This window comes from Sinohyriopsis cumingii, chromosome 13 (genome assembly GCF_028554795.1).
Source record: "Sinohyriopsis cumingii isolate HCF-2022 chromosome 13, ASM2855479v2, whole genome shotgun sequence".
NCBI lineage: Eukaryota > Metazoa > Mollusca > Bivalvia > Unionida > Unionidae > Sinohyriopsis > Sinohyriopsis cumingii.
The window spans coordinates 21,580,133-21,601,948 of record NC_142973.1 but is presented as its reverse complement, the minus strand read 5'-3'; the positions used below and the strand labels follow the sequence as shown (position 1 = coordinate 21,601,948).

Here is a 21,816-nt window from a genome sequence, read left to right as displayed (position 1 = left end):
GAGAAGACAAAAACCATAAACTGCACATTTAAATATGAGACAATATTCATACAGAATTGCTGCATTATAAGGTACTGAATGGTTCTTTAGCTTTAGTTGTTACAACTAATTTTCCATGTGAAAATATGAAGTCAATCATCAAGGGTTACAAAATATGATGTAAACTGTCATGGGTTACAAAATATGATGCTAATCATCATGGGTTACAAAATATTATGCTAATCGTCAAGGGTTACAAAGTATGAAGTTAATCATCAAGGAGTTACAAAGTATGAAGTTAATCATCAAGGGTTACAAAATATAATGTCAATTGTCATGGGTTACAAAATATGATACTAATCATCAACGGTTACAAAATATGAAGTTAATCATCAAGGGTAACAACTCTATCCAAAAGGAGTTGACAAGACAAAACTCATAAAAGGTGCACCAAGGTCTATTACATGATGTACACCACAAATTGCAAGCAGAATGGGGCCTAATCTATGCTGTTTACAAGGCTCTACTGTTCTAATTTGAAAACTGTGTAAGTCAATGTTGGACCAGAACAGACCAAAACCTTAAATGGCACGTCTACGTGCAAGAGGCAATTCATCGATCAACTGGCATCCAATAATGTAGACAGGTTGCAAAGCTTTAGTGGTTGCAAGAAATCTGGAAAAAGTTGATTACTAATGAGCTAAAATTTAATTAGGATCCAGTAAGCATTATAAGAAGTCTTTTGTGAAGAACTCTGGAAATGTAGGATGTTTTCTGTTGAAATGTCTTTCATTATGTTGACTGGATACATTATGAAAACAATTATATCAAGGTTTCTCTAATTTTTCTATGTTCTTACATTTTTTGATGGCACATCACCATCATTTATCAAATAATGGAAGACCCCTATGCCAGAATGTACTTGTATATTTTTTTACACGTTTTTTTACTTTTAGTGGTGGATTGGCATCATTTACATGAATCTGAAAGCCCTTTATGCCAGGATGCTTTCAAGAATATTTGTTGAATTCTCAAGAGCTTTTATTTTTTTAAAAAGTCATTACAATATTTTTCTATCTTTTTGCAACAGCAGCCATTTTTTATGGCAGATTGGCAACAATGGTATAACATTAGAAGTCATCATGCCAGGATGTGTTCTCTTAAGTTTTGATCAAATTCTGTTCAATAATAATTTAAGTCGGATTGAATCGTGTTCAAAAGAAACCTGAAGTTATCTAAGGGCTCACGTTACTAATTCAGTTTCCATAGTAAATCTATGCAAACACCATGATATAAAAATTCAATAACATTACATTTCTGAATGCTCATGATTAAACCTATCAGTATAGATGCATACTGGATGACAGTTTCTATGTAGAGAAAACCATATGAGCTCTGGCATTTTCTGGATCTACATGCATTTGAAACAAAGTTTTCATTTCCCAACCAGTCAGGTGCTAACTTCAGTAACGATGTTCCAAACTCAAGTCCATTAAAGGAATATAAAACAATGTTTCTTTTTTATTTCAGTTACAACTAGGATAAGCTCTCAAAAGATTCTTGTTACTAAAATCTAACTTTCATTATAAATCAATCCAATATATACTATATTTATCTATACCCATTTCTAGACTGGTTCACATTTTTCCACACAATTAGTACCACAAGTTCTTAAGGGCTCTTCTACTGTTAATAATGGTGGCATATATGAAGGCAGAGCGGCATCAGTTGTAAAACCTTTGAAGTCCACTATGAAATTGTGCTTGCTGTCAATTTTTGGTCAAATTCTATTCAGCAGTTCTATTCTGATTTCAGTAACAGTGACTTTTCTACTTTTAGTAACATTAGCCATATCTGAAGGCATAACATAATTTCTATAAACCTTAAAGGTCTTCAAGACAGGATGCCTTCTGTCAAATCTGATCAATTTCCATTCTGCAGTTGTTAAGAAAAAGTCATCTCAGTTTTTATTTTACAATTTTTAGTAACATCAGCCATGTTTTAAGGTGGATGCATAATGACTGCTGGGCCATAATATAAGCTCACTTGGCCTGCAGCCATGAAAGTTGTGTGCATACAGAAATGAAATCTAAACATTCCTTATGTACCTTCTTAGGAGAATTCTTTTTAAAGGATTTTTTTTTATCTTTCACTCTGTTTTTATCCTTCCCATCTTTCTTCTTAATATTCTCTGATGATTTTGAAGTCTTCAGCTTCTTGGCACTGCTGGGTGTAGAAGGCTTACTACCTGACGAGTCCTTCTTTGGAGTCAGTTGCTTAAGCTTAGACAGTGGGACATCAGAATCAAGTGAGCCTGACTTTGTAACAATGCTTATTGTTGATGGTTTATGGCTTGAAGATTTCTTTTTTGGGGTTGGTTTCATTTCCGACAGTGGAACATCAGAATCCCCTGAATCTGAAACAGACTCCTCATCAGAGTCCAAACTTTCCTCATCAGATGCAGATATATTCACAACTTCTTTAGAGGATTTTGAATTTTCTTCACTTTTGGTCTTTTTAGATGATGATTTCTTTTCCTTCTTTTCTTTTTTCTTTTTCTCTTTTGTTTTGTCTAATTTTGGTTTCTTACTAGGTGAGCTCTTTTCCTTTGTTGGACTTTTTCTCTTTTTACTCTCCTCCTCAAACTTTTTAGCTATTTCCTCTGGACGCCACTGTAAAATATAATTACGAATATTGTGTCAATAACGTATGTCTTTGGACTAGAACTGTCAAATCTAGTATAAATACTGCTCTCTCACATTATAGCATGTGAACTGGGGTCCAAAACTGCCAAATACATTAAAACCCAAACCATAACAAACTTGTTTGCCAGTATATGGCTGTGTGTTGGAAGGGTGGGAGTTGAACATATTAGTCAAACATACAGTAGTTTGAATCCAGAACTGCTGACAGCATTATATAATGAAGTGTGGTATAGCAAGAAATATCAATCATTTCATGGTTGCTTGAATGTGCCTTTGAAGCAATTAATAAAATGCCATGTAAATTAAATAAAAATTTTATTTCATGGTATATGTACATTAATTTTGTTGAATGCTTTAAAAAAGAAATAAATATATAACTCTGAGTTTCATGTTTTCTTTCAACCCATAATGTCATACACTTGATAGACAAATTCAAGTACAATTATTTAAATTCTAGTACAATTATTTAATTTTGGTCACAAGGATTCATGGTGGCACCACATAATATCAAGTGTTATGTATATTTAATTAAATTATTTGTCTGTTAGTTTTTTTAATTTATTACATTACGTACTATTGGAATGTAACAGTTTACTGGACTTGACCTTGTCCAAACTTGAGCTCAGTTTTGTTTGACCTGATTGACTTTTTAAGGGAATTGTATAGGTTATTATGTTTTAAATAAACAAGGCTCATTAAATCATGCTAGAAAGTTACTTTCCATTAAGTAATGGTTGTTTTTAGAAAATGCAAATTTGTGACCTGAGGTCACACAGAGAACAAAATTTTCTTGAGACTGTTAGAATTTAGACAGTCATGCTTTAAAACCTAGCACTTTAAGTTGTGATATGTTGTGAACAGTTTGGGTTGAATTTTTATTTTCTTCAAATTAATGAATTCAAGTGATTATTTTCCCATGAAATACAAAATTGCTCAAGTGGTCTAAAGCGCTCTCTGTTATGGTTCACTGCCATCTCACCTGTCTGCGTGGGTTTGAATCTCTGATTCGACCAATGTGGGTATGTGAGAAAGCTTGCCAGTAGCTTCTTGTGGGTCGGTGGTTCTTTCCGGGGTTTTCCCGGGTTCTTCCTCCACCATTAATACTGGCCGCCATGTATAGCCTATCGTGTGCTGAAAAATGGCGTTAAACCCTACAACAACAACAAATAAGATTAAATATTTCATTGACCTAGTAATGTCATCAGGATCCCAAACCCTACAACAACAACAACAAAACTGCTCTGATATAATTCTTGGGCAAAGACATTCACTGGATGGAATTCAAAACTTGAATATTTTCTGGGATTCAACAAGAGACTGTTGACACAACTACACTTTGTAGGTTATTACAGATGTCACTGTCTTCCATCTTGAATTTCATCGGGATTTGAACTGAGAGTCACATAGAACCTTTCATTGATAGGACTTTTTAATTCATGGTTTCCATTTTGAATTAATTAGCAATACAGTAAGTTCTTTTTTCTCAATTTTCACTTTGTGTTCTAGGGAAATAAATTCACCCTTTTCTGTTACTTATTTTAAGAGCAGAGACTTGTAACACAATAATGGCATTATAATGAAGAGTGTTACAATGAGGGAGAGCTGTACAACTAGGAATTTTGTACCGATTGGAATGAAACTGACGGAATTTAAAAAAAGGGTCAAGTAATTGATAAAAGTATTAATTACATCACATGCAGAATTATTATTACAAAATAATATGAATACTTAACTGGAGGAAATTAGTGAAATTCAAAGCATTTTCATTCCCAGCACCAAATAATGCACCTGTAAATAAGTTTGAAACTAATAAAATGTTAAGAGATAATGGAATGTATGTATTTAATATTTTATATAATAATGTAATGGCTTTGGTTTTGTGGGTTTAACACGATTTTTTCAGCACATGCTAGGCTATACAAGGTATATTTGGTAGAGGAAGAACTAAGATCCCAGGAACCACCAAACCACAAGAAGCTAATGACAAGCTTTCTCAAATACCCACAATGGCCAAGCCAATACTCAAACCCATATGGACACAAGTGAAAGTGAGTGATTTGTAAAGAAAAGCACCTTAGGCCTCTAAGGCCCCTGATAATGTAATGCCATGACATGATATGCCTTTGACAGGTATCAGTAACCAATTTTCAAACACAGTTACCTGTTTTCAAAGCCATTTCATGCTAAAAACAAAGTTATGCATCCATTTTTTTGCTTTAAGATAGAAAGTGTTTGATATTTTCACAAAGTATGTTTGTTGTATTTTACTAATATCAGACTTCTGGAGCCAGCAAAAAACCAGTTCTTGATGAACGTATTCTGCCATTACAAATTGTAACCTCCAATTCACTTCATCCTATTATCGCATAGCTCTGCCCTATTTAGAAAAGAGGGACAAGTCCTTTGTGACCCTGGATAAAAAGTATTCAAACTGAAAAATCATGAATAGCAAAAGTAAACCTTGACCACTAATTCAATAAGCTTTACAGTTTCAGAGACACCAGGAATGGTTCTAAAGTTATGCACAGAAAAACAAATAACTTCAGACAGACGGACATTGCGATAGCTAATATCCCTGTGTATTACATACCTTAGAGACGTATAAACAAATTGGCTACAAAGAATGACATCTATCTGCTGGGAAATCCTAGCATATCAAGGCACAAACATTAAGCAAACACAAACTATATTAACCAGTTTCTGCTCCATTAAGCATACGACCTAGAAGCAATGACTTTCACAAACTTTAGTACAACTTAATAGTATTGCTGATGCCACTGATGGAAAAAACAATTTCTTTCCATTCACAGGTGAAACAAAAGTAACTGACAGATTTCACTTGTATATCTGATGAATATTTGTTCAGAGAAAGGAACATGGGTTATTTGGAAAAACCTGTCTGATCTGTGAAATGCACTATAATGTAACCACCCTTATACATAACTCAATAAACATGCATAATCTTAAAATTTACAACAATAATGCTGGCATTAACAATATTGAAGATTTATTATTCTCTAATAAGGTCAGACAAAAATCTTAAAATAATACTTTCTAACCTTTGTTGGTGAAAGAAGAAAGCTAGCAAACTTGCTGGTGAGACCATGTTTTTTTACCAACTCATCATCAACAATCCAGGGACTATTGGGGTTCTGTCCTGCCCGGAGAGCATGTGAGCGAATGAAAAGACGCAGCAATTCCTTTGAAGGTGGTTTCTCTCCTCGGCTAAATACAAACAGATCATTATTAATGCTGCAAGTGGAATATCAATGAAAATATTATAATAGCAAAACTGATCACTTGTCAGTTTTATTTCTGCTGCTCAAATAAGATGAATCCCCATGATCATCCAGAGTCCCTACCACAAACTGTCAATGGTTGTTTATTCAACTTATATTGCTGATCCCATGTGGGCTCTGTTTGATTTATTATGTAATAACATCTGCAGGCTAAAATGGTCTGACAGAAATGATTACTGTTACATTAATCAGAGCCACCCCAATTTCTGTTATCAGTCCACACATTTTTATTTTGAAAGTTAGTAAATCTTCTCTACCAGAGTTTCCATTACTTCTGCTTCATATCTGTAACAAATGTTAACAGATCAGAACTGTAATGTTACTGTTTTCTTAGCAGACGTCTTCATGATCACAGATATACTTTGCTTTTAAATACATTTAAGCATAACTAGTATTAAGCTTTTCAATGTATATGCATTGTTCAAGAGCCGAGAAGCACACGGCTCCTTCATTTTGAAAGAAATGGATATGTATTCTTTCCTTAGTTTGACCAATTTGTTTGAATACTCTTTTGGATATAAGATTTTTGTGCATGAATTGAGTTAACTGAACACAGGACCCAAGATTCATCTGCTAAGAATGATTTACTTAATACTGACCATTTTCTCTATCTTAATACTGATGCATAAATATTAGGGCTGGGACAATTAATAAAAATGGTGCTAAAAATTACATGATACTAAAGTTAGGTAATCACCTTACTAGGAGGTTTCTTTTTTCACTGCCATGAAAATTAGTCTTTTATTGTTTGCTTCATCTTAACCAGTACCAAGATCTGTGTATTCTCACAAGATCTGGGTATTCCATTCACTTCTGACTTGACCCTGACACGCTGTAAAGTTTTGTACCAATGTCTTTTTCACAGATGATGTGTCCAAGGTATGCTGAACACTTACAATGAAATTTAAACTGTCCGATACACATAATAACTTAAAAATGATGTGAAGTTTTTGTGTGGTTGGGATGTGTCAATTTGATCAATTGATGATGAAAAAAGAATGGTGCCTGTAATACCGTCTTTCTTACTATTCAATAAAATGACCTGATAATGAAAAATCACTGAAAGGATTTATCTTATAAAACATTGTTATGATTATCTTACATCAAACTCCTGCTGTGTCATGTAAAACCTTCATGAAGTGCAAGGTAGGGTAAATTTCATGATCCCGAAGTTGGTTTTCTTGTACAAAAATTATTGAAAAATGTATTATTGATTGAATTAGCCAGAGCAGCAATTGATATTGGATTATGGTCTGCTTAGCTAGACTGAATACAAATATACACAAACACAACTGCTTAAGTTTTACCCAATTTCACTAGCTGGAACAGAGTTGATTATCTTTTCCTCATCTTCAAGTCGAACTGTGTACTTATAAGGCAAAAGCTAAAAACAAAACATAGCTTGAGTAAGAATTAAATATTTTTTCTGCTCAACAGACTTAAATAATATACAAATAACAGAGATATAAAACAAAAGAGTGTAAACGGTTTCCTTTCTCCAGTTAATCTACTATCACAACCATCAAGATGTACTTCTCAAGAAATAGAAAGAATGTAATGCAAAAACATTTAATAAATTATCTTATAAAATCAGTCCTGACTTATTGGCCTCACAAGAAGCATTTAACATAACTTTGTTTTATAACACATTTGATCTGCTGCTTGATTTTTTTAACATAACAATTTAGCTAGTCATACTAAGTTAGCTTGGAATCCATCATTTTTAGCTGCCCAGATAAGTTGGGCATAGGAATTATGAATGATATATGATAAAATGATATATTTCTTTTAAGCTCATTTTTTTTCTCCATAGAACTTATGAACAACAGTCAAATTTCAAATCGATCCAAGTCTCATGTTTTCAGTTTGACAACAGGCATATAAACTTAAAATATTTCTTACCTTAGGTGGAATCCATTTCTTTGGACTATTTTCATCCTTCTCAGTGTTTTCTTTATCACTTGATGGTGAACTGCAGTTACTTGTAGGATTAGCCTAAAGAGGAATTAACAAGACATTAAACCAAATAATCCAATATCAAAACCTACAAGATATTTCTCATTGCACATGAGCACCAAATGTGCAGATTTGGTGTACAGTAAAACCTGTTATACCACCCCTTCTGCCAACCAAAAGTGGTCTCTCAAGACAGGTGGTCTCTCATAAAAAGTGTGAAAATGGACTGGTTTCTAGGGTCAATAGTTTACCCATACTCGCTGTACATGTATTATATCCTTATTCATAAATCTTGTTAAAGTATTGCATGCATTCGTCTCAAAATAACTTTATATAATAAAGATATACATTTTCAAACAATGTGAATCAAATTTATATTTGAACATCTCCTGAATATATACATATATTAGTACATGTACATGATCTGTGAAATGAACAAAGGTAATATTTATCATATCCATAAGGTAACTTCACTTGCCATACATTTTAGAGTTGTTTCAAATGTAACAAAAACTGCAGTTAGCTATGATGTATATATCTTATTCTGTGCACTTAATCACTTTTCTCTAAGAAATCCATTATACTTCTTTGTTGACATTTTTTACACAGCTATTTGGTCTGAACATATGTCTCCATTTCTGAGCAAAGCAAATGTTTTGGATTGCCATGTTGTAACGCATATTCTTTAATCTCCTTTAAATGACATATGACTGCTGAATGTGAAATAACCTGAGGCAGAATTTCACCAACAGATGACTCACTGTCACTATCAATGTCCGCAGTTGGAGAAGTACCCGATTTACCTGGCTGCTATTTTGCGAGCGGTCTCCCCATTTTCACTTCTTTCAATTACATTAATTCTTTTTTCCAGTGTTAGAATTTTTCTTTTTTTCAGCAGAGGTTCTGCCATTGTTATTCATGCTGACAATAATGACTAGATGTATTTCGGTTTTGATCAGGTTTGGGGGAAATGTGGAATAAATATATATTATGTACCAATGAATGAAACCAAAAGACATAATTAATTCGTCAAGAAACAATAAATTTATTTTGAGATTAAGTTTACATCACTAGCATTATACCTCAAAAAAACAAAGATTGGGACCATCTGCACCTGAGTAAAGAGATGGTGGCTTGGTGAAACACTGTAACAAAAAAAAAAAAAAAAAAAAAAAGAATCTGGTAATGATTCTCACTTACAAGTATTAAAGACAAACAATGTACTCAACCCTACAATGAAGCCCTTTCAAAAGATTTCTCACTGGGACATTAGGACTACTGGTGTTGTGTGGGTTTTCACAAAGATAAAGAACAAAATACAAACCTCTAAATTGACTGTGTATGTCCATCATTACTCCCTTTGATGAAAAAATGGTTAATCTTAATGCCTCTGGCACTACAATGGTGGTTAGTAACATGTACTTTAGTCTGGTTTACTGCAGTTTACAAATGACACCATAAGCTGGAAATTTCACAAAACTGGTAACTAGCCAATTTTTAAAAAAAATATACCTTGGAACAATCTTTACTATTGATGCGGTCATTGTTACAAAGGATTAAATGATGGTTAGTGGTGTTTATCTCACTATATGGTTGTACAACTGTAGTGTAATTTAATGTGCACTTTGTTTGCATACTACATGTATCCTGAACTATCGTGTTTATAAAGGATTAAGTCAAGGTGTCAATCTGTCTATTTGCGATGCGGTCATTCATAGCAGTGTTGAAATGCATACTTTGCCAAGACATCGCAGCCTCTGTTCGCGTTCAACAGGTGGTCGCTCATAACAGTGTTTAAATAATAAAATCGATCTGTGCATTATGATTGTAGTCAGAAATGACAGGTGGTCGCTCATAGCAGAGGTCACTTATAACAGTTTTTACTATACTAGGAATTCATTTATTTTGTGCTACTCTAAACGATGGCATTTTTAAAAAAAAATAAATGCCACTCCCTAGGTAACTCACACCTGCATAACTCATGAACCGACTTTTTACATATGGGCAAGTGTGGATCCCATTTTTTTTCTCCATTAGATAATATATCCCCCAAACTGGCCCAATTCGTTGAACATGAAGAAAAGAGCAATCAAAGTGGTAAATGAAACCTTGATATATCGTTCATTTTATTATCGAAAATGATGGCTGGTACCTGGAAATTTTAATCAACAACATGAAATTTTCAACTTTGAATAATTTTAAAGCCATATATTTTGTTAAAATTTCTTTCCAAATATCATAACAGTATACTGTAAATAACAATATTCAACAAAAGTTTCAATCAATGAAAATGTCACTATTGCTAATGGGTGGCAACATTTTAAGAAATAAAAAGCAATTATAAAAAGTTTCACCAAATGTTTTAATTCTCTTATAATTCAGTTTTAGTGTAATCATCATAAATGCAATATGCCCTCTTGTATTCAAATGTAAAAAATGTAAATCTAACAATCACAGCTAGGTCTTTGTATTTCTTTGAAAATCTGTCAAGTGCTGTTTTGATCTCTAACTTGCAGAAATATTTCTTGTATTGTTAGACTGAATTAAAAGCAGTCCTGCTTTGTATTATTGTCTTAACTACATCTTCTGTAAAAAGTCAAATAAGGGAGTGAAATAAAACAAAAATCAAAAGGCATGCAAATCCTACAAGCAGTCATGGTCGTGTGTCAAGTCAATTCATTTCAACTGATCAATGGAACATTATAAGTATTATTATGCAATTAATATAATTAAACTGCCATCTGATCAAAGATAGCAAGGCAACCAAGTGAAATGAGTACTTGAAGAAGAAAAAGATTTGTTTCACATTTACAGACTGCTGGGTTGTGAAAAAGACTTTGAATTAAAATTAAGGACTCCAAAGAATATTTCCATCCCAATAATTCAAATGTCTTCAGGTTCTGAATGAACTGCACATAAAATGGCAAAATATATGTATTTCTTGCTAAGAGATGTGATGTCTCAGTGGTTAGCATGCCATGAGAGCTCGATTCCAATTACTGGATCAGCCATGGCTTGGATGCTGTGATTCTGAACTTGGACAAAACACTTTACTCCAAATGTCTTGGCACAAAATAACCTACTTGTGTTGCTGTGCTGTAAAATAGTAAACCAAACCAAATGCCCATCTTGTTACTTTTCCATACTAATAACCTTGATCTTGGAGATAAGGACGTAACTAATGTGATTAAGTGTGGACCTTGGTAAAGTTCTATCAGTTATGTGTAGAAGTAAAATAATGCCAGTATGGATAAGGAAACAAATCACTAGCATTATCCTTTATTAAGTTTTTGACCTTGATGTGGGTGTATGAATGAATAAATGAGACAATGTCATGTCAAGATATATCAAACACTCAGGATTCATCACAATATTGATTCAAAAGTTAAACCTGTAAACAGAGAGAAATCACCAATTGTTATTATTCCTTTCATGACCTTGACCTTCAGTAGGGGGGAGCATGGCTATGATATAACACACTGTCCACTCGTGATATACAATTTGTTTTATTAAAAACATTTTCATTTGTTTAAAGCAAGGACCTCTTACTTCTTGATGAATGATATCCAACATACTGTCCATACCTGACCTATAATTAGCGTAAGTTTCATTAAAATATCTTCAGTGGTTCAAATATATTCTTAACAAGGACACAAGTCATAGGAATATGCTTTTCCCTTGCTGTGAAGTTGACACTGAGGTTGGGTGTGTGGCTATGGTATGCAACACATCATCTATAACAGTATTAGCTATTCATTAAAATATCTTCAGTGCTTCAAAAGTTAGACTCTGGACAAAAATAAGTCACATAATTACATAATTCCTGGTTATGACTGAGCTTTAGATAGTTTGCTATAATAAGTATGTGACATATGCTTACTTATGTTCTATTAAAAATATCTCTCCAACCATTATGAAGTTATTTTCTAAAGAAGCAAATGTTAACGAGCAGATGAATATATATTAATCAAAACAATTCACCATACTGCAAAATAATTACATCAAATAAGCTACCCTCCTTAAAGACAAAAGCATCTATTGAACCAAGAAAATGTTATAACCAGAGAATATAGTTTATGCATATTCATGGTGAAAGAACTGATAACTCACCTCCACCCCAGAGGTATCCACTTTCAAGACAACTGCCTTGATTCTGTAAAAAAAAAATGTTGTCAAACAACATTAAATCCAAAATTGGCATCTTTACTGAGAAGTAAATTCTACAGAAAATGAACATGTCAAATATAAGGAATTACAAACAAAACTGCTGAATGAATATTGCCTAATGCATCATTCTAATCAAAATGAGAAGTACAACAGGATACACTGGAAATAAATGGATACTTGTGATGCACTAAGAAAACATGAGTAATGTAGGGTATTTAATTTTATAGATACTTTAATGTTCTTACTTCTGTTCAAGTTTTGTGTTATTTTCCTAATGACCTTATGAAAGTCTGTGAAATGTTATTACTCCGTACTGTGAAAAGAACCATAAATGTTAAATTATTCAAGAAATTACATTCATTCCTGAACAAAGTTATAAAAAAACCACAGGTTTCAAAAGTTACCATGTGCACAAGTTTGTACTAACATGAGGTACATTTTCTTTCTACATCCAATCACAGCATTATAATGGAGTAATTAAAAAAGTGCAGTTGCTACATAAACACAAAATACCCAAAGTATTCCTAAAGCTAAACTGACCGTGTACAGTCGTGGAAATATAAAGACAATAATGAATTTTAGAAAGATCATTTTCTTACTGAATTTTTGAACAAAAGATGTATTTATGCACTTATTACCAGATGTGTGTGTAACTGTTGATGGTGGGGAACTAAAGTTACTTTGCAAAAACAAGACTGGTCAGGCATAACAATATATTTAGAGTGAGTATATCCATGAACTGAATTATCCACATTGTTGTGAAGAATATAGTTAATACAGTGCAGTTTATAAGCACAACCAGAGCATTTGTTTGGCAAAGTTTCCACATGTTTTTGTTAGTCACAAAGAAATCACATTAAAAAACATCAAATTTTTCAATACAAACTCTTGAAAGATAACTGAGGTTGAAAATAAAATGAAAATAAAACTTTAACAATCACTCCAAAAACAAGGCACTGATATTAATAATATCTGGGCATGTTTTAGTTTATATTTATTGTTGTTAAGGCCCACAGGAGTACTTGAGAAAGGCATGAGGAAAAGTGAAGGAACGTGATTCTAAATTTAAAGTCTTCATTCTTATATGTGTTACTTTTAAATATTTGATGGTGCAACAATGTGCACAAGTATATACTTACTAATATTTAAACACATGATATTATGCATACTATTTTTATCTCAACTCCTTTCATTTTTTTTTCACAAAGAAATTGGACTTCAGTTGACTCACTCCTTACTTCAATACTCAGTGTTGAAAAGGATATGTAATAAATTGATCACCAATATCGGCTTTGAACAAACTGACAATGTGTAATACAAATCTTTTGATGACATTTTCCAGTAGACCCAAGTTCCATCCGATGATCCAAATTTTCTGCCCCATTACTTAAGAAAAGGAAAAACTAGGACATATCTCTATTTCTAACCACTTGTGGCACATACCTGTTATTCCCATTAAACCAAACATTCCACTACTACACTTAAAACAGTATCAGTTTGTTAATTTTTTTTTAAAACTGCATTTACTGGCCCACAAAATTCATTAAAAATATAAACATTGAAAATTTCTCCATATGCAACCTGGAAGACTTTTTCTTATTTTGTTCCTTTGGATTGCATGCCAGTGCCCCAGATAACTTTTGGAAATATTGGGTATTTAAGTCATAAAATTAAAATTAATTGTGATTAGATTATCATTAAACAAACGGAGTATTTTTCAGTTTTAAATGATCATCATTTAAAAATGAAAACTACCAAATGATTTTTGTTTTCAAGTAAAACTGATTTCTCTGTACTCATTACCCGTGGAGGCACTATCTGTATGGAAGACCTCTGTACATCTGCTGTACCTTCATCAGACCAAACATTTTTCACTTTATATTTGGTTCAAGGTACACCTCTCCCTTGATAACTCATGCACAACGGGGTCCACACACATAGACTGCACTATAAGCTAGGCATGAGTTACTGAAGGACCTCCAAAAATTCAAAAAAATTCGCTCTGACATGGAGAAAATCATATGGGGAAGGGAGCAGCAAACTGGGCTGTTTAATGACTGAATCCTCATTTTACAATCACACTGATAATAATTTTTAATAACATGCTTTTTCTAATGAAACTGTTCATTATTTTGTTTAAATAACATTTTCAAAATGTCCAACATATGAAAGATCGTTCCAACTGGTTTCAACAGCCATCATGTGTACATGCAAAATCTGTGTATTATGTCACTGCTTTTTGTTTTCTTGACGAGTCTGGTTCCCATATAACTGCTGATACACCACCAAACAAGATTTCTTTTTTCAGAAACACTCAATATTTATTTCATGAGACAATCATCTACGTTGAAACTCAGTTTCTGTATTGTTCACATAATACAATACTGATGTTGTGATTTCATTGGAAGTACTAATGAAATTTCTTATCATCCCTGAGAATATCTCTAAATGCCAGTTCAAGAATTCTCTGAAACTCGCCCACAATGATCTGCATCTGTAAAATCAAGCTCTTTATTTTACGAAGTATTCATTTTGCTTGTCTGCCTTGTTATCTTTGATCAGTTATGAGAGTCGGTTAATTTAAGGTAGTTTATGTTACATACACAATAACGTTTATAACAGTTTTCGACTGATCAAATGAAGTGAGTTCACCCAACATATGACCGGGCCTGCTAGTTTTTAAGTCTGTAGGATTTTCATGCCTTTTAACATTTGTTTTATTCCACCTCCATTTTTTTATTCAAAGGACATAATTAATGTGCTAATATAAAGGAGGACAGCTTTTAATTCAGTGCAGCAATACAACAAATACTTCCACAAGTCAGTTATGAAAACATGGTCGGCACCTAATTAGGTTCTCAGAGAAATGCTCGCGGACATAGCTGTTACAGTAGATTGACACATTTTACATTTAATTACAAGAGGACACATTGCATTTATGATGATTACACTTAAAAGGAACTAAACAATAAAACTAGAACACAAATTTCAATTGAAATTTTTAAAATTTAATTTGTATTTACTTATTAAAGTACTGCCTCCACTCAGCGTAAGTGACATTGTCATTGATCAAAATGTCCTTACATTAATTGCGGTGTGCTAGGAATGTCATTTGGAAATGTTTTTAAAAAACTTTTATGACCTATTTGATATTTCATAATGTTGATTAAAATTTCCAGGTCCTATCTACCATTTTCGACGATAAAACGAGCAATACATCAAAGTTTTTGTTACCAATTTTGATTGCAATTTTCTTCATGTTCAACAAATAGGGATCAATTTTGGGGGTATTTTCAGGTTTAAAATATGGGATCCACACCTGACCCCGTGTTATAAGCAGGTTCACGAGTTAACGAGGGAGTGGTATATACATCTCAGCCTTTCCTCTGTGTCACTTATATCAATTACTTCCATGCATAATAATGAGCGTCTCCACAAATCACGTTTCTTATGAAACATTGTTACCATCATAATTTTAGATATTTAACAAAATCTAAATAAAATTTTTTATCAATTATATATGAGAACATTTCCCAACATTTGTAGCCTCTGTATGATATCTGAACACTTGATTTTGTGTAAGAAATGAACAAGCCAGCAACTTTTCACTCAAGACAATAGAAGATAATTGGGTGTACCCTACTTGTTTACATCTAAAGCACGCGCTTGTTTAGTTTATTTGATCAATAATGTTAAGTGGCCCCAATCAATCATATTAGACTAGATGTTTAAATCTACTGTTTATACAAATATATGCACATAGGCATCAATCTTTAGAATCAAAGAATAATAAATTGTATGCAAAAGAAAGACAAAATGGGCAAATAACTGTATTAATTCAGCGAAATATATGGATACACTGCTTATTTGGGGCATTTTATGGCTTGTTTTAGGGAGGTGGTGGTATGCAAAATCTTTACCTTTAATCTTTTTTCACATAAAACAACATTTACCTTGGACTGGAATGGTTTATCTTCCTCAGGAGTTAGCAAAGATTTTACCTTTATCACTCTTGCAACTAAGTTTCTGCCAAGCACTATATAGCTATGATTGTGCACCATTAAACCCTATATGAATATACAATCATAAATCATATGAAATTTTACGAAAGTATGTACATGTCCTAAAGAAAGCAAGAAAGCAATTAGTATGTACTTACAGTTTTGATCCTGCTTTGACTTTCAAAACAACTTTCTCTCCTACACACAGAACCTGCTGCAACATCAACCAGCTCTGATCTACGAGAGTGTCAAGTGACCTAGTACCTACAAATGAAAATCAGACAGATTTATCCAAAATTTTCAAATCAAAGGAGAACTAAATACCCCTCTCAGCAAATTTGTAATTCCAAAATTTGTATTAGGACATATTCTTAATGACAATATTAAATGACTCAGATCAGACAATTTGTTTAAAGTTAACATTATTCAAGGTCAGTATTGGGAAACTACGGCATGCATGCCAATGGTGGCACAACAGATTCTTTGGAAACGCACGCAGGACAAGTTACTGTTTTGTATTCTATGTACTAAAAATGATAATTAAATTTAAGGGACGAATATGACTTGGCATGCAGCACTCCACAAATGAACAGACCTGGCATACGAATTAAGATAAAACATAGTTGTTTATCCTCATTACTGGCAGATAGGTAGCAATCATGTCCTGATGATGGCACTAGGTCAAATGCATTAGTACTGCATGTAACGGCAGAGATATTATCTAATACCAAAACTTCCATGCTACCATTGAATAACTTGGCCAAGTGCTGTTGGTAAAATATTTTCAACAACAAGATAAACAAGCCCATCATTTAACTGCAAAAAATGTACATGGCTGATCAAAAACTGTTTAGGAGTAAGCTTACATACCAAATCTACTCAGAAAAATTACTTCTAGTGTTCACAAGCTTGGCTAATCAGATGCAATGTCACCTCATTAGTAAGCATGGCTCTCACTCATAATTGATCTCATTGATGTCTTGATGATACAAGTTTAGACACCAAATCTGACAAAAATCACAAATATGGCCTTACAAGTGTCCAAAAGGTCAACCAATCCCTAAATCACCTCATTATTATGGACAGATGTTGCTCATAATCAAAACTCATCCAAGATCATGACAACATAAACTTGCAGACCAAGTCTGATTGAAATGAAGCATCAAGAATGTTCACATGAGCTACAGCGTACAATGTTTGCATCAATGACCTTGACCTTTCATCTCTCCTGGTCCAAGTGTATGCTACCTATGAAGTCTGATAAAATCAACAGGCTTTTGCCTCTACCCATTGGTAAGCGACATTAAAAGATAAGATGTCTGATGAAAAATATCAATGCATGCTAAAGTTCTGCTGTGGAAATCACTTTATATACAGATGGGCATCACTATTGCTATATTCAGGAACAAAAAGAAACAAAAATTGGAATCTAGGAGCCTGGCTTATAGGTCAAAACTACAGTTGTCACCCACTGTCCAGGTGGATCAAAATTCTCTGTAAAAGAACCCAAAGGCCTGAAATATCTTAAATGGTACATTGGTGAGTGAGATATTACCATAATTTTAAAGCTCTAATAAAATGAGTATCAGGGTTCATACAGGTTTATGTGAATTTAAAAAAAAAAAATTCAAGGATAGTACCCTGATTCTCAAGGAGTACACAGGATAATGATATAAACTAAAACACCTCTCAAGAAAAAAGAATAAGACAAAAGAACTTTACTTGAAAGTAATCTGCATTTACCATTACTTTAGTGTACCTACAAATCATAAAATATTTACAAGTACTGCAATCCAAACTGATATGGCATTTAACACTAACACACAGAAATACAAAACAAAATAAACAAAAGAAACATAAAATTTTTAAAGTTTTATTTTTTTTTTAAAAGGGGAGGAGATAACTTCTTACACAGAAAGCAGTCTGCTTAGTTAGCACTTTTGTCACTTTTTTGAAGCCATTTTGTCACTTTTTTGAAGCCAATCTCCATTCTATATTCCTTCAAGCTGTTTTGTGAAAGCAACAAGAACCCCATTTATAATAATGGCTCAAGATTGACTACTCGCTTTGTTTTACTTGCTGGACCTTTAAAAAACATCTGATTAACACATGGGACACCAATTATATAGCAAAAATGCTACTCACAGAATGCATATGCTCCATGACGTATAAGTGAGACCATCTGCATGCAATTAACAGATAAAAAATTTGCTCGCTGTGTACTAAAAACATTCAAAAGATGAATAACAAATGCATTAAGTATATGGTTCAAATATTTTTTGGTTCTCATTTTCAAAAAATCAAGTAGAACACTGAACATTTGCTCATAATTCAAGCATATTGATTCAAACTGAAGGACAAGAAAAAGGATTTTAAAACCCAAGGAACATTCATGATGCTTACAAACCCTGGCCATTTTATTCCACAGTTTGGAATACAATTTTCTATTAAATAAAGATTCAATGTGGGGTCTTGTGAACAATGCAAAACAAAAATTTAAGATATCTAAGTCATATTTATATTGCAATTAATTGTAACTTTCAGAATGCATCACAATGCTTCACAGACTTGGACTAAATCAAGGTTCAATCAATTACACATCTCAGTTTCAATGGAGTTTTTCAGTCTTGAGTGTTATCCTTTAAAATATGAAAAGAAAAACTTATCCTGACAGCACAGTTTAAATTAATTAAACATATGACTACAAAACAGACTGTGCTCATCAGAGGAGCAAACATTGGCATCATTGAACTATATGATTCTTTATAAGTTTTCAATCAATTTGCATAATAAAACTACCTATCCTGAGCTCTAATTACACAAATGAAAAAGAAATATTGACAAAATTCCTTACTGTGGTGGACAAGTGCGAGAACTGGTTTGTCATAGCAGCGTGGGAACTGGGCTTTCAACTGTTTCTTTACTGATCTCTCTGAATTCCATGCCTCTTCATGTGTCAAGTTGACATGTCCTGTGCAGCGACATGTCCAAATCCTTTCCTTATATAGCCTTAACCTCTTCTCATATTCACTAACATATGGTCAAGGTTTAAATGTTCTTCAGATTCAAAACGCATTTACCTTGTTTCTCCTATGAAAAAACCAAGGGGGCTAACATAAAATAATATGTAAAAAATTCCTAACAGCTTTATTATATAACATTGCTCGTTCATTTTGGAGTAAAATGGTCCATGATTGGAAGTATTTCAATTCATGATTTAATAGGTTCCAGCCAACTGAAAATAAGACTGCAACTTTACCAAATTTTCTGGATATGTACACCATACACACAACAATTAAGACAATTAAAACTCAACTCAAAACAGCGGACAGTGAATATCATGCATTGCTCAAATTGTAATCATTTCTGCTATACATCTTTAACCTCTTGTCATAAAAGGTTGTAAGAAATGTCTTTCTTGGACATAATGAACAATTTACGGACATATATCTTCAAAAGACGGAAATTCAATTCCTTTCAAAGAACCATGTTAAAAGTTTTCATGGGCTACATTAATAAAAATTCAATGGAAGATCTGAGGCTAGGCTTAAGTAAATAGGAATGAAGCCAGTGCTACTAAATAATAATTAATCCTTATTACTGTAACTATTTTGTGAAAAGGATAAAGATGCCAATTGCTACCCAGGTAAATGGGTAACCTCCCATTAATAACCCGGGTAATAAAATGATCAATCAGGTATGCGTAAAAAAAAAGTTTTCCAAGTTCAGACTGAGACAGAGAATAATGATTACAGTTCGAGGCTCATGTTATGTGCACATTTATTCATGATCACTGGGGCTCGTTTGCCTGCTTACAATTTAATTGTCAAACATGTGTTATATAATAATGCAAGGAAGGACACTTCTCTTCTTTCTTGACTTCTCTTCTTTCCTGGGTGACCTATTTAAGAATCAACGCTGATATTTAAAGCTAGACTGTCCTAACTTTGTGCCTGTCTATGGTTCATGCGCAATTTTTCTTGCGACTTAAACACGCTTTTTTAAAAGAGCCTGATGACATTAACTAGGTCAGTACCTTTCGTCGACAGCAACAGTAAGGAATAATTAAGAAATATTTGATAAAATAAAATTTAAATATGTACTACAAGTCAAATAAAAGAAAGCACAATATAACTTTGTTTTACTAATGCTATTTGTGCCTCAAGTTTGTGGCCCTGGAGTGAGTATTAGCTGTTCAAGTCAGGGATCATGTTCACGTTTGTTTACTGGACTCTTCTTTTTTTTTATCAGCGGGAAACTCAAGGCAAATATTTCTGCCATGGCAAAGGGAACACAAAAACTTATTTACCATAGCATGTACTCCTTATATCATGTTAGGAAAAATGAACAAAATGGACAACTATACAGAATGAAATTTTTCATTGAAATATTTAAATACAAGGGAAATCTTTGTTATTTAATACCATTCACAAAATCTATTTTTAAAAAATTGACCACATGTATAAATATGGTAATTTTTGCATTAATTTTACTTGAAACATATGGGATTCTTCAATGTGAAACCAATTGTCAAAATTCATTCTATTTTCATACTACATATATATAGTCTAAATTGAAAATAAATGGCGCCAGAGATCATAAAAAAATGGGCTGTAATGATGTGACTTGAATGTTACATGACCAAAAAATGTTTGAGGAGACGGATTTTGTTAAAGCTGAAAACGCTGCACCAGACCATTGTTAAAGGAAGAACCATGGCAGGTCGAGGATACTACAACAACCATCATTTGTGGACTTGACGACCATCTGCGTAAGTTACTGTTGACATGTTAAAATGAGTGTTATGCATAAATAATTTAATAATCAACAGGCCTTCTTGATGATTTTGACAATGTTGCCATAATAACTACTATTTTAGTACATGCGATTACCACAGGGCGCTACAAAATCAGAATATCAGTAGTCTTTTTAAGATTGCATAAATCTGTAGACCTATAAAAATAAGTTGGCAGAATGTTTCAATTCTCAGGAGTAACAAATTGACACTAATGCCAACAAAAGTGAAAATCAAAAAACACTAGGTGAATGTTAATATATTATTTGGGTATCAGTACCTAAAGCCTGGTGAAATTGACTACAGTTCATTTTGAAGCTACATGTATCTAGATGAATTCATCTGTTCTACAGAGTTCACGTCTTTTGCAGATATGCTGTTTGGTATATTTTTCTCATGCCTTCTTTGTTGGAATGATGGTTGTTGTTGTTGTTCTAGGGTTTAACGCCATTTTCAGCACAAGATAGGCTACACATGGTGGCCAGTATAAATGGTGAAGGAAGAACCCTGGAAAACCCAGGGAAGAACCACTGACCCACGAGAAGCTACTGGCAGGCTTTCCCACGTACCCATGCTAGCCGAGCCTTGGACTCGAACCCACGCAGCCACAGGTGAGGTGGCAGTGATCCAGAACGGTGAGCGCTTTAGACCACTCGGGGCCCCTTGTTGGAATGATGGAAATGTGTATATATATATATATATATATATATATATATATATATATATATATATATATATATATATAAATAAAAAGACACACACACACACACACACACACAGTGTGACCCTGCTATAGCGTGCTCTGTTATAACGCGAATTTGGATATAACCTGGTTGTGGCGTGGCTCCCAAAATTTCATATACATGTATTTTTCTTGTGCACAAAAAAAATCTTAAAAAGTACGAAAAAAAAAG

The 21,816-nt window shown here is 33.2% G+C and overlaps 1 protein-coding gene across 1 annotated transcript in view; it reads right to left on the bottom strand.

Annotated features, from left to right (window-relative positions):
* Positions 1–21,816, bottom strand: part of LOC149785039 (tyrosine-protein kinase BAZ1B-like) — a 97,866-nt gene that overhangs the window by 70,728 nt on the left and 5,322 nt on the right. Inside the window, exons 2-8 of the mRNA XM_089978745.1 lie at positions 18,962–19,137; positions 16,266–16,371; positions 12,050–12,092; positions 7,886–7,978; positions 7,291–7,367; positions 5,744–5,909; positions 2,088–2,651 (exon numbers count right to left, since the gene is read on the bottom strand). Of these exons, the coding sequence (XP_089834871.1) occupies positions 2,088–2,651; positions 5,744–5,909; positions 7,291–7,367; positions 7,886–7,978; positions 12,050–12,092; positions 16,266–16,371; positions 18,962–19,137 (1,225 nt within the window). The remainder of the gene's footprint in view (positions 1–2,087; positions 2,652–5,743; positions 5,910–7,290; positions 7,368–7,885; positions 7,979–12,049; positions 12,093–16,265; positions 16,372–18,961; positions 19,138–21,816) is intronic.